At 48.5% G+C, this 12,446-nt stretch overlaps 1 protein-coding gene across 8 annotated transcripts in view; it reads right to left on the bottom strand.

Moving 5' to 3' along the window:
- AspRS-m (aspartyl-tRNA synthetase, mitochondrial) overlaps positions 1–12,446 on the bottom strand; it is a 382,875-nt gene that overhangs the window by 172,348 nt on the left and 198,081 nt on the right. For 6 of the 8 annotated variants that reach the window (XM_075880712.1, XM_075880715.1, XM_075880709.1 and 3 more), the window contains 2 exons: positions 9,373–9,540; positions 4,867–4,932 (listed from right to left, as the gene is read on the bottom strand). In XM_075880712.1, the coding sequence (XP_075736827.1) occupies positions 4,867–4,932; positions 9,373–9,540 (234 nt within the window). The remainder of the gene's footprint in view (positions 1–4,866; positions 4,933–9,372; positions 9,541–12,446) is intronic. The other 2 variants (XM_075880711.1, XM_075880713.1) reach the window with 1 other exon arrangement.

Here is a 12,446-nt window from a genome sequence, read left to right as displayed (position 1 = left end):
CTTTAATACGTTGGGGCCTATGGGATGCGAGTGAAGAATCGAAAAACCTTCGTTGAAGCGGGATTTTCATTGTAGCAGAATTCGTTGTAGTGGAGTTTGACTGCCGATCTCTCTTCCTCAAATAAACGTGCACTGGTACCGAAATATTAGATGTTTGTTTTTACACACTTATAAGAGCATGACATGATCGTGAATGTGTACACAACATAGGTAGTGGACTCAAGTGTTTAAGTTCGTGACTTATGCAAAAATTTTTAATAGTTTCACTACAAACTTTTCAAAATACAAATTGATTTATAGCAGTTCCTTGAAATTTGTTATAATATTATTTCACTCCAAATGAATATAACAAACTTGCATAGGATGCATTATCACTTCATCCTACGGATGAAGTGAAATGGATGAACTTCACATCCATTACACACCAGTTATTTTTAACCTCAAAGAAGTGAAGTGTGTTTGTGTGCACAAAGTTCCACTGCTAATGCAAACTAAGGTTGAGGCAATAAATTTTCACAAATTACCCCAGGAAGTGCACAGGACATTTTGTTAAAGCAATTTCAAACAGGCAGGAGATACAGGTTGAAGTCTGCCTGCCAAAGCAGCAGGAACATTCCACTTTTTCTTGGGTCTCACGGTGGCTAAAATTTCGAGACTGATAACAGAAGTGCATAAACTACTGCTGAACACACAGCACCTGAGAGCAATACGTGCCCGATCGAGGTAAAGGCTGAACTGTGTGCAGTGTGATGCTGAATGGATGCCGGTCTTCACTCCCCACTTCCCCCAGACAAGTACATATTGCCCGTAACTGCTGCGACACCCGCACATGAAAAATTTATGAGGCCCTTAGCATGCATAGTGTAGGGCCTATATGCATCAGTTTACCATAGGTTGCGTTAACCGACAAAGAGATTAGTTATCTGCACAAACAAGCATCTTACAGTGCCAGATAGGACAGGATGCATATTCTAAAAACCCTCTTTCTCTCCTCTCTTCTGGAATGCACTTCACAGTTCTGTTCACAAAAATAAATGGTTTGTCGGTAGTCTCTGCTTGGTGCTGTCTTGTCATCTTGTGTTCTTTTTCTGCACTGTTTACAGTAACTAAATCGCCACAACAAGCTCAATCCCAGAACTTGTGAACTTCTTTGGCAAACGCATTTGTAAGCAATGGGTTTGCAAGGAATGTGTTCGCGGTTGGGAGATTAAGGATAACAAAAGGCCTGGAAGCTTGTGTAAGACTGTGCACAGGCAGCAAATAAGAAAGCTCGCGTATAAAATCATAAAATTTTTAAATTTACGGACGAGGTAGCAAACAATACAGTCGAGCCCGCTTATAACAAGCCTGAGCGTGACGCGGCATCCGTTCGCTGTGTCCTGAAGTTCGTAGTAAATAAAACACGGCTTTTAAAACAAGTTGCGAGTGAAAACACAAACTTTTTTTGCCCGAAAAAGTCCATGATGCACGTGTTTCGAAGGCTAGAAGCGATAAGGGCGGTCTCGAGTTCATTTAAAACGGCAGGATGCTCGTTCGCCGAGGCCCGTGGCATAAGCTGCATGAGGCACTGGCTTCAAAGTTTCGTCATTCTCGCAATCCGATTCCTCCAAATCGTTCTCGCCACGTACTTCATTCCCAATGCCCCAATCCATGCACAGTTTCGCAGTGTCGGCCTCACCGTCGGCCGTAATTAAACCACCGCAACAGATGTCCCACCCACTCTCCCAGGTCGGAGTCGACGACGCGCTGCCACAAATCGCCGCCGCAGTTCGGAAACTTCAGGCTCGGCATCGGGCCCGACGTCGACGAAGTCGGCCTCGCAAAAACAGTTTTGCACGCATGTAGCCGTCACCGCTGCCCACGAAATATTCACCATCTTCACACTCAGCTGAATACCGGGACGCCCAAAGCGGCAAGTTGGCTGCCAGGTGTTCAATAGCTATGAGCAAGCACTCCGCAACGCGGCACCTAACGCGCGGATTACGCTTAAGCCAAGCAGTCACACTTTTGGCGTTTTGTTGAGCGGCAGGAAAAAGCGTGCTAGTCCTCCTGTTGGCCACCATGACCACACACGCACACCAATGGCGAGCTAGACGCGCACACGCGACACACATGCCAGAACGCGTGGAAAGCTGTGGGCCCATTTCCAGTCAGAAAACGAAACTGATTCGAGCCAGCGTGGTGGGCGTCGCAGAGCGGTGGAGACGGGCGAAATGGTCGTGATCAAGAGAGGAGAGCAGACTTGTGAGAGAAGGGCAAGGAGTTACGATATAGAGAAGGGAGGATGTGGCGGGAGGGTGACATTGAAAACCAAAACACACAGGAAGGAGGCAGGTTGGGTAGCTTGCTTGAAAGGTCCGCGAAACTCGCATGTAGAAAACCTTGGAAAAAGTGCCTGTCTGCATGCGCAGAAGACACAGCATGGCCGCGTGGATCGGTGCGCGCAGCGGTGTTCGAAGAATCGGCGGCCGTGGTCCAAAAATTGTTTTGTTGTGCCGGCGGATTTGCGTGGGCTCTTGAACTTCGATATTTCATGATTCGCTCCATGCAAATTAACAGGCGTTTTTGCGCTTCCACACGCGCGCAGAAGGCATGCTGAGTTGAGTGCGAAGTGAGCGAGAACAAGTCCTAAACACGAAACAAATGGCGAATTATCAGAGTCGGTGGGGTAGCATACGTACGTGCACTAGGCGCAGACTATCGGATACAGTTGGTGGCCGACGATATTGGCAAATGGCCCGGTCACTCCAGGCCGGCAACGCCAACAACAGTACCAGCGATCAAAAACAGGGTTTAAGGCTGACCGGTCTTCGAAAGATCAGTGACAGTGTGAAAACACGGGCCTCGTCTGGCGTTGCGGGGTGCTCAGAGTAGCGGTGCGACAAAGGACGGAGGGGTGCGTAACAAAAAGCGATCGGGGAGAACAGCAACTAGAGGGGCGCGGAGGCAGAGTCGGCGTTTACCAATAAGAATGTATGGGCACCTCGCTGATGCCTGATTGATCGAAATTGGTTTCCCAAGAAGTCGGCAGATTGCTGACTCTGTTCGCTGTAACCGAACGGCGGCGCTCGGAGACGTTCGTTGTAAGTGAGATTTTGTGCCATTGAACCAATCTATATTTTCACGGTCACGCGGATATTATTCGTTTTAAGCGAAAGTTCGTTTTAGATGGCAGTGTTATCTGTGGGCTCAACTGCATCTGGAGCAATCTCGATAACAACGGCACTTTTCCAGACAGGAAACTAGGACCACAAGAAAACTGTACCATATTTAATTGCGTAATCCTCGCACTCGAAAATTCTCGCACCCCTCACATCGCCTAACAAAAATACGATTTCTTTTTTTTTTTTTCCTCGAGTAATTATCGCACTCCCTAAATCTGTCGCGATAATATCGTCTGCTCGTTCCAGCCATTGATGATGATAGCATGCGCCATTTAAGCATCAAGCATACTATTATTGCACGGAGATTTAATCTAATCTAAGCCAAGCCAAAGTGGCAAATGCACGTTGCGGCATGTTTTGTATGGTCTGTCGGTAATCTTGTCACGTTTTTCGGCGATACTGAAACTACATGACTGCTCTCAAGTTGAAAGTGATAGATCATGCACTAAACAACAGCAGCAGGGCGGCCGGTAGGCCCTTTGGAGTCTACGAGTTTGTGTTCGCTACTGGTGATGGCAGCTGAAAGCCACCAAGACGCGTTGGGCCTGCCGTGTGCCTAAAACTGAGATTGATGGTAAACTTTATTTATTCAGAAAGAAACTGCGGACAATTCTGTTAAATGACCATCAGCCCAATACTGAGGTCCTACACTTACCTTTTGAGGGCTCCTGTTGAGCGTCAAAACCTTCCCATTACGCCCGCAAAGCCCACAAGCTTTGCGTATGGTATTCTGATTCTCGACTATTTGCTTGCACATTTGTGTCTCAAATAAATTTTGCCTTGTGTTGAACCTGTGCTTTTATTGTTGAGGTAAGTTTCAATTAGTACTTCTCAAAGCTTGCTGTTGATTGCTGGCGTGAGAATCCTGATTTGCGGCCACTTCATTTTCTTGTTTGCTCTGTAAGTTTTTGTGGAAAGTTTTCCCCCCGTGATTCTCGCACACCCCAACTTTGCATCGATTTTCCGCCAAAAAAAGTGCGAGGATTATGTGAGTAAATACAGTAGTTGCAGATCACAAGATCGACGTGCCATGTCAAGCCCCGCGCAGTCATAGCCGGTGTAAAGATTTTTCAGTTACCTAGGCAATCGCCCTCCTCCTTCATTCATCAAGCCTGCACAGCGTATATGTCACCGTCTTATTTTTTTTACCTTTTTTCCCTCCCTTCACCATATATTCGTTCACTTCACGTCCCCTCTCCTCCTCTATAACGACCTCGTCACCCAGTCCCCAGCGGTGCATCCAGCGCACCCTTTAAGAAGCACACTCGCAACCGTGTTTGTCACAAAGATTTTCTGGCAACCCCATCCTGGGGGACTGCACAATAACATATGCATACACAGGGGTTTTTACGGGAGCATAAACAGGAGTTGAAAAAGACCGCACTGGAACTGATCCTGCAATATAAGTGGTTACGTTTAAACTCGGGCCTCATTACATCAAAGTTGCATCTTACACGAAAATAAGCACGTTAAACCGAAAATTCTTAGCACAAGATCTATTACAAGACTATATTTATTTACTTTGCTAAAACAGCTATTTCATTATATCTAGGATTGTTATATCAAGGTTTGAATGTAAGTGGTCTGCACTGTACTACAGTTATTTGTATCGAGACATAACAGTAGCTTTCTCTTGGCCATTCAGAACTTCCGTATACGACAGCTGCTAGCAATTGTGCAGCGGACACACTGATCCACAGACCTGAAATTGCAGCTGCTGTTTGGCCATTGTCTTGAATGCCTCCAGGTGGCGTCTCCGCAACACACCCTGTGCAAGAATAACAGCAATCATTAAAGTTGTTTACACAAAATTGTAGCACAAAACCTGTAATTTTCATTCTATCCTATAAGACGATCTGATTCGCTCGCAAAGCAAGCAAAAGTGTGGCAGACAGTAGAAATACAAGACACCAGAGTATGCACAGTTCAGATGTCATCCCTGGCCGCTTCGAGCATCACAATAATCACTTCCTCTCAGTCACCTCACATGACCAGATGAAGGTTATGCATGACCAGGGTGTCTACCAATTTGATTTTATTTCGAATTCTCTGACCTTTTCAGGTATTCCATGATGATTAAAAGAAAATTTCATGACTGTCACGTGCACTTGGAAAGCACTGTGCACTGGAACAAACCCTCGAGTGGGAAAAAAAAAATCAGGCGCTCATATTGTGGGGGGTCTCGAATTGGCGAGCGAGCACCACGCCACGCTCTTGGAGTGAACGGACACAGCAGATGCAGTCGGTACAAACCAAACAAACACATACACATTTATTTAACTAATTTATAACGATGATATCTACCAAATTGATACATAACTCGTTATATAATACGCTAGGACATCGTTACACAATAACACGACAAACACACAACACGACACACCCAAGGCGGCGTCGCTAACGCTTGACTTACCACGTGGGCCCCCCCGACGCGCAGGCCCGTGGTGTTACGCGCCGAGGACCCACGCTAGAGACAACCGTTCGCGGCAGCCGCCACGCGCAGAAGAGACTCGCTCAACTCTCGCCCGCCACCAAGGCCAGCCTTCTGCCAGGGGTCACCACCGGCGCTACCACTCTACCAACAGTAGTACTCAACGCGAACACAACGCCGCCTATCGTCCGGCGGTTGTCACCCCAGAAATACGGCTTCTGTGCGACACGTGCACCACGCGGCGCGAACAACTTTGCAGGGGGTGTCAGCACCCCACATTCCCCCAACCTTAAATCAAACCATATCCCAAAAACAAAAAGATAAGCTACACAAGCTTTAACAAAAAAATGACATCCCATGCCCATAATGTCCTTGCACCACGACACCGCCGCCAGTTGACACTGCTGCACTGTCCGGCTCGATGTCACCTCAGTACCGGCCCCGCAACATCAACGTTGCCGTCGGCGCGACGAACCGCCGCTAGCGCCGACACGTCTTCCAGTTGCAACCAGCACTCACGAGGGTGCCGGACTGCAGGCAGTTGCGCAGGTCCCAGGCATCTCCATCGCCCGACCTCACGACCGCATTCCTGGCCAGCGACGCTGACGATGTGCAGAAGACAGCCGGCCGTGGATGACATCCCTCCCGCTGAATACATCAACAACAACAAAAAAAACTGGAAAAAAACCTGGAGCAGGGCCTAGGGAAGGGAGCTTCGGGCTTTTCGCCCACGAGGTACGATGATCGGTACGGCTAGCTAATACATTGGCGGCGGCCGAGACGCCCATCAAAATATAACAAAAATCACTTTTCCTAACTCGTGCATCGTGAGATAAAAAAAAAGTGAGGAAAGCAGAACGCAACACCTCAACGCCACGATCCACCTAGTTGTGCCACGTGCGACAGGCGGCTGCGCAGAGCCTTAGGCCTAATGAGTCGATCGGCAACAACCGGCATCCACCCAGCACCCAGCCTAGGCGCAGAAGAGGTAGCCGCGAGGAGACATTCACTCTGTGAGGTGGCCCTATCGCTCGCCGCACACAGCAGCTTACCGAGCGATCGGCATCTGTATCAGATATGTGACGAGTGGAAGCCAGTAACAAAAGACCACTTATTCAAACAAGGAACACGTATATATAGTATGCAGCATAATAACTACGTGTGGTCATTATCTAAGATTAGTTTCGTTGACGGTTGTGCATGCGTGCGCATGGCTTACAAGCATTGCTTGATCGGTACATCTTCCCGCGGGAAAACAAAACAACTTAAGTTACTTGATTAAAGTTACTATCATAGCGTAGTCGATCCGGTGGTCGTGTCTCCCGAGCAGACCTGCGTAGGGGAGGAAGTACACCTTGCTGAGGAACTGAAACCTGTGCTGGCGGCTGCTCGGATGATCTGTTACCAGGCCTTCGATGTTCGTCACTGTGCTCATGCCGAGCCCGTCCTGGCTCGTCGAGGCCATCACGTTCATGGCTTGATGAGGACTCACTTTCAAAGTCTTCCCGATACTGCTCACCTGTCCTCAGTAGGTGGCGCCGGTTACGTCGAAACCTTCTGCCGTCCTCCGTGTCCACCTCGTAAGGTCTCGGTGCGACTCGTTTTAGCACTTGCGCCTTTCTGGTCCATTCCTTGTCTTTGACGCGTACAACTTCGCCTTTCTTGAGCGCTGGCAAGCATCTGCCCCGATCATCGGTCTGTTTATGCTTAGTCACGGGAATGCTTGAGTGGTGGCTGAAGTCTGGAAGTCTTGTGCGTAGGCGTCTGCTTTGGAGGAGTTCACCAGAGGAACGACCATCTTCGAGGGGTGACGAACGATAGCTCAACAGCCCAAACTAGAAGTCCTGTTTCGTTCCCGCAGTCTTCTTCATGATTCGTTTGACAATTTGAACGCCTTTTTTAGCGAGGCCGTTGGACTGAGGGAATCCGGGGCTAGATGTCACATGCTGGAAGTCGTATCTGGAGGCAAAACGTGCAAATTCATAGGATGAGAACTGAGGACCATTACCGCTGCAAACTTCTACTGGGAAGCCATATCTAGCAAAAATGGCGCTCAGCTTTTCGATTACAGATATAGTGGTCAAGTCCATTAGTTTTTCGACTTCTGGGAAATTGGACAAAGCATCAAAGACACAGAGGGGAAAATGTCGACTCCAACTCTGTACCAACTCTGTACCAACTCTGTATTGCGGTGTCGGCCTCAATACTAGCGGCTCACTTTGCTGCGCGTAAGCGTACTTGTGGCAGGCTGTACAGCCCTGTAGCATCTTTTCGATGTCCACGTTAAGCCCTGGCCAGAAAACCAGACGTCGAGCTTTTGCTTTGGCCTTGTTCATACCCAAGTGCCCTTCGTGAATGCGGTCGAGTATTTCTCACCTCAATGACTTTGGGATAACCACTTTGCATCCCTTAAATAAAATGTTCTGTACGAGTGATAACTCGGATGCGAACGGTTTCAATGGGCTCGAGCTTTGCTTTGCCGCACAAGTAGTCGATAACAGCTCGAAACTCAGGATCAGCTGCAGTTTCTTTTGCTAGGCAATCCATGGTCTTTTTGCTAACCAACTCGGACACGGTTCTCGTAGCATGAACTTCCACGTCCTCGTTGAATCCAACGTCTCCTGCGGCACTTGGCGCCGCCCTGGACAGCATGTCCGCCAGGAGCAGTTGCTTGCCTGGCACGAAGTAAAGATTAAAGTCATAGGTGAACAAATGCAAAAAGAAACGCTGAAGTCATGAAGGCATGTCACCAATAGGTTTTGTAGCAATGGCAATCAACGGACGATGGTCAGTTTCAATCACAATCTTGCGTCCATAAACAAACTGGTGAAACTTTTCGCATCCGTAGATAATTGCCATCGCCTCTTTTTCGATCTGAGAGTATCTTTGTTCTGCATCGCTCATAGCGCGAGATGCATAGGCAACTGGCCATCAAGCGTCATCGTAACGCTGTAAAAGAGCTGCCCCTAGCCCACATTTCGAAGCATCTACAGAGATTTTAGTTTCTCTAGACGCGTCAAAGATAGCGAGCAGTGGTGGTTTGATGAGATGCTCGCAAATACCTGCCCACTCACGCGCATGATTCTTTGTCCATTCAAAAATGGTGCGTTTCTTTAAAAGGCTGCGCAGCAGGTTCGTCTTATCGGCCAGGTTGGGTATGAATTTGCCTAAATAATTAGCCACGCCTAGCATCCGGTGTACGGCTGCCTTGTCGGCCGGGTGAGGTAAATCGCCCAGTGATGCGCTCAAGAAAGAGTTTGGCTTTATTACCTCTTTAGATATGACGTCACCCAAGAAATGAATTTCAGTCAGTCCGAACTTGCATTTATCAGAATTGAACGTCAAACCAGCCTGTCTGGCTAATTGCAAAGCATGACGGAGGCGCGCATCGTGTTCATCTTTAGTAGTTCCATATATTAGGACATCGTCAACATACACGTGCACTCCTGCTGCACGGTCGAAAATTTCGCTCATGACCTTCTGGAAAACTTCTGGAGCCGAAGCTATAATACCGAATGGGAGCCTGAGAAAACGGTATCGCCCGAACGGTGTGCTGAACGTGCAGGTATTGGACGTTACATTGTCTAAAGGAATTTGGTGAAAACCGAAGTTTGCATCAAGACGCGAGAAATATTTGGCCCCTGCTAACTCAGCCTCAATATCTTCCCGCTTTGGCATTTGATAATGTTCTCGCTTTGGACACTCATTGATGTTCCTAGGATCCATGCACAAACGCAGCTTTCCGTTTTTCTTTCTTACGAATACTAGAGGGCTCACCCAGTATGTTGGCGCGTTGACATCTATGATGCCGCCTCTTTCCATCCAGTCGAGCTCATCTCGTAGTGGTCCTCGCAGTGCCAATGGTACGCGCCGCGCTGGCATTACTACTGCTGCTGAATCCTTGCGCAAAACCATGTGGTACTGTTGATGCAAGCAGCCAGTTCCCTGAAATAAATCCGGGAATTCTTTGATAATGTCACTGGTGCTATCTTTTCTGACCATGTTTACGTTGCGCGACACCAGACCCAGACTTTCACTTGCAGCTAATCCCAGAATAGCGGGACTGCTCTTTTTCACAACGAAAAAAGGGATGCTACAGGACCGATCATTCGTCTCAACTTGCAGTGTTGCCCCGCCGACGTGTTTGATAACACCTCCGCTGTAGGACTGAAGTACGGCACAGCTTGGGTAAAGCTTCAGGTTCCCCTTGCACCTTCGGTAGATAGAGTAAGGCAGTAGATTTGCCTGAGAGCCTGTGTCGACCTTAAGCACCACCTTTTCACCCGCAACCTGCACTTTGATTGATATGTGGGGTTTAACGTCCCAAAACCACTATATGATTATGAGAGACGCCGTAGTAGAGGGCTCCGGAAATTTCGACCACCTGGGGTTCTTTAACGTGCACCCAAATCTGAGCACACGGGCCTACAACATTTCCGCCTCCATCGGAAATGCAGCCGCCGCAGCCGGGATTTGAACCCGCGCCCTGCGGGTCAGCAGCCGAGTACCTTAGCCACTAGACCACCGCGGCGGGGCACGCAACCTGCACTTTGACTGTCCAATCTTTCCTGCTGTTGACGTAGAAAATTTTTACATCCAAAACGCTGAAGTCATCGCTTTCTTTGTGAACCTCGTCTACTTGACGTTTCGTGCAGCACCTAGCGAAGTGATTTCTTCCTTTACACACGAAGCAAGTTTTTCCAAAGGCTGGAAACCTAGCACGCGCGTGAGAGCGACTGCATTTGGCACAAACGTGCTGTTGCGGTTTTTTAACCACGTCTATCTGGTTGCATGCATGGGACCACGCTTCATTCTACTGGGCGGATATTTCCGCAGCTCGACATATTTGCCCTGCTTTGTCGAGCGTCAAGTCCTTCTCTTTGAGCATTTTTTCGCGCAGCTTGGCGTTGTTTGTGCCAAAGACTATCTGGCCCCGTATCAAAGATTCTGTCAAGGAATTGAAGTTGCAGCTGCGTGCTTGTCTCTTGAGGTCGCATAGAAAATGCTCAAAGGGTTCGCCTTTTGCTTGTGTCCTAATGCGGAACAGATATCTCTCAAAAACCTCATTTTGCTGCTCTTGGCAATATTCATCGAACTTCTTCACAACCGTCTCGTAATCTTGCTTGCTTTCACTCTCAGAAAAATAGAAATTGTTGAATACCTCGAGTGCTTCGTCTCCCGCAAATCTCAGCAGGAGCGCGGTCTTGACAGCTGGAGTCCTGGGTTCCTTCACTGGTGATGTCGCCTCCAAAAACAACTCAAACTTCTGTTTGAATCTTTCCCAGTTCTTTGCTATGTTTCCAGATAGCAGCAAGGGTTCTGGTGCCTTGAGAAGCTCCATTGCTAATGCTCAATTTTGCCGGGCGGTCGTGGCTTCTAATTGCATAGACCGGTTACTTTTTGCAGGTTGTGGGCCGATTTCATCTACGTCGCGGAGCGACGCGCCTACTTCTGACACCATGCATCACATCTGCGACGAGTGGAAGCCAGTAACAAAAGACCGTTTATTCAAACAAGGAACGCGTATATATAGTATGCAGCAGGATAACCAAGTGTGGTCATTATCTAAGATTAGTTTCGCTGACGGTGGTGCATGCGTGCGCATGGCTTACAAGCATTGCTCGATCGATACAGCGTCCACCGCCCCGGGCAGTGTCACGACGACCCGACGTCGAGCCGCAATACAAGTCAGCAACGACGCTCGGCTCCCTGAGCCCAAAGAGATAGAAGAAGCTATTTACAGAAAATCGGGCCACCCACGAGGCTTCCGTACTCACTCACTTCGGGCCTGGCCTACAAATCATGTGCTTTAGGTCTTGCTCACCCCAGTATGCAGACCGCACGGCTCTCGTCCCAATTCAACGACGGTTTTGAAAACTAACACAACAACAAAAAAAACATGAGCAGAAAAAAAAAATGAAAACTTGATCTGCCGACAAGTTCAAACACATCACAAAACCAATCTCCTCGCTTCTAAACAAAGCACACCACCGACGCTAGCAAAAAAGTCCCCCTGAGCCTACCCTACCACGGCTCTAACAAAAGCTTGCACCGAACCGGAAAAAACTGTCGTCCAATACTCCGAGAGCCCCACGTTGGGCGCCAGTGTGGGGTCTCGATATGGCGAATGAGCACCACGCCACACTCTTGGAGTGAACGGACGCAGAAGACGCGGTAGGTACAAACCAAAGAACAATACACATTTATTTAGCTAATTTATGAACGACGATATCGTCCACCAAATGATGCATCAATCGTAATCAGCCCACTAAGACATCCTTACACACAATCTCCATACACTCCGAAACATGACAAACACCCAATAACACACCCAAAGCGGCATCGCCAACGCTTGACTTACCACGAGGGCCCCCGACGCGCAGGCTCGTGGTGCCCCGCGCCGAAGAACCACGCTAGAGACAACCCTTTGAGGCAACCGCCACGCGCAGAAGAGCCTCACTCAACTCTCACCCGCCACCAAAGCCTGCCTTCCGCCAGGGGTCACCTCCTGCGCTACCACTCTACCAACCGTGGTACTCAACGCGAACACGTCATCTATTGTCCGGCGGTTGTCACCCCCGAAATACGGCTTCTGTGCGAGACACGTGCACCACGCGGCGCAAACAACTTTGCAGGGGGTGTTAGCACCCCCGCAATTTAAACTAGGTAAACATATTTACTGCCTGCACTCAGATTGTTCCAAGTGCAGGCTGTAAATATAAAAAATATCTAAATCTGGCCGAAATAACACCTCTGAGCCAGGCAGTCAGCAAATTGGCTGTTTGCTGTTTGAAAGAACCAGGAAGTAACCACACAAGTTAAAATTAAGGGAGGAAATGGCTCTTGAAAAA

The sequence above is a fragment of the Rhipicephalus microplus genome, chromosome X, assembly GCF_043290135.1.
Source record: "Rhipicephalus microplus isolate Deutch F79 chromosome X, USDA_Rmic, whole genome shotgun sequence".
Classification (NCBI taxonomy): Eukaryota; Metazoa; Arthropoda; class Arachnida; order Ixodida; family Ixodidae; genus Rhipicephalus; species Rhipicephalus microplus.
This window is presented reverse-complemented; position numbering and strand designations above follow the sequence as displayed.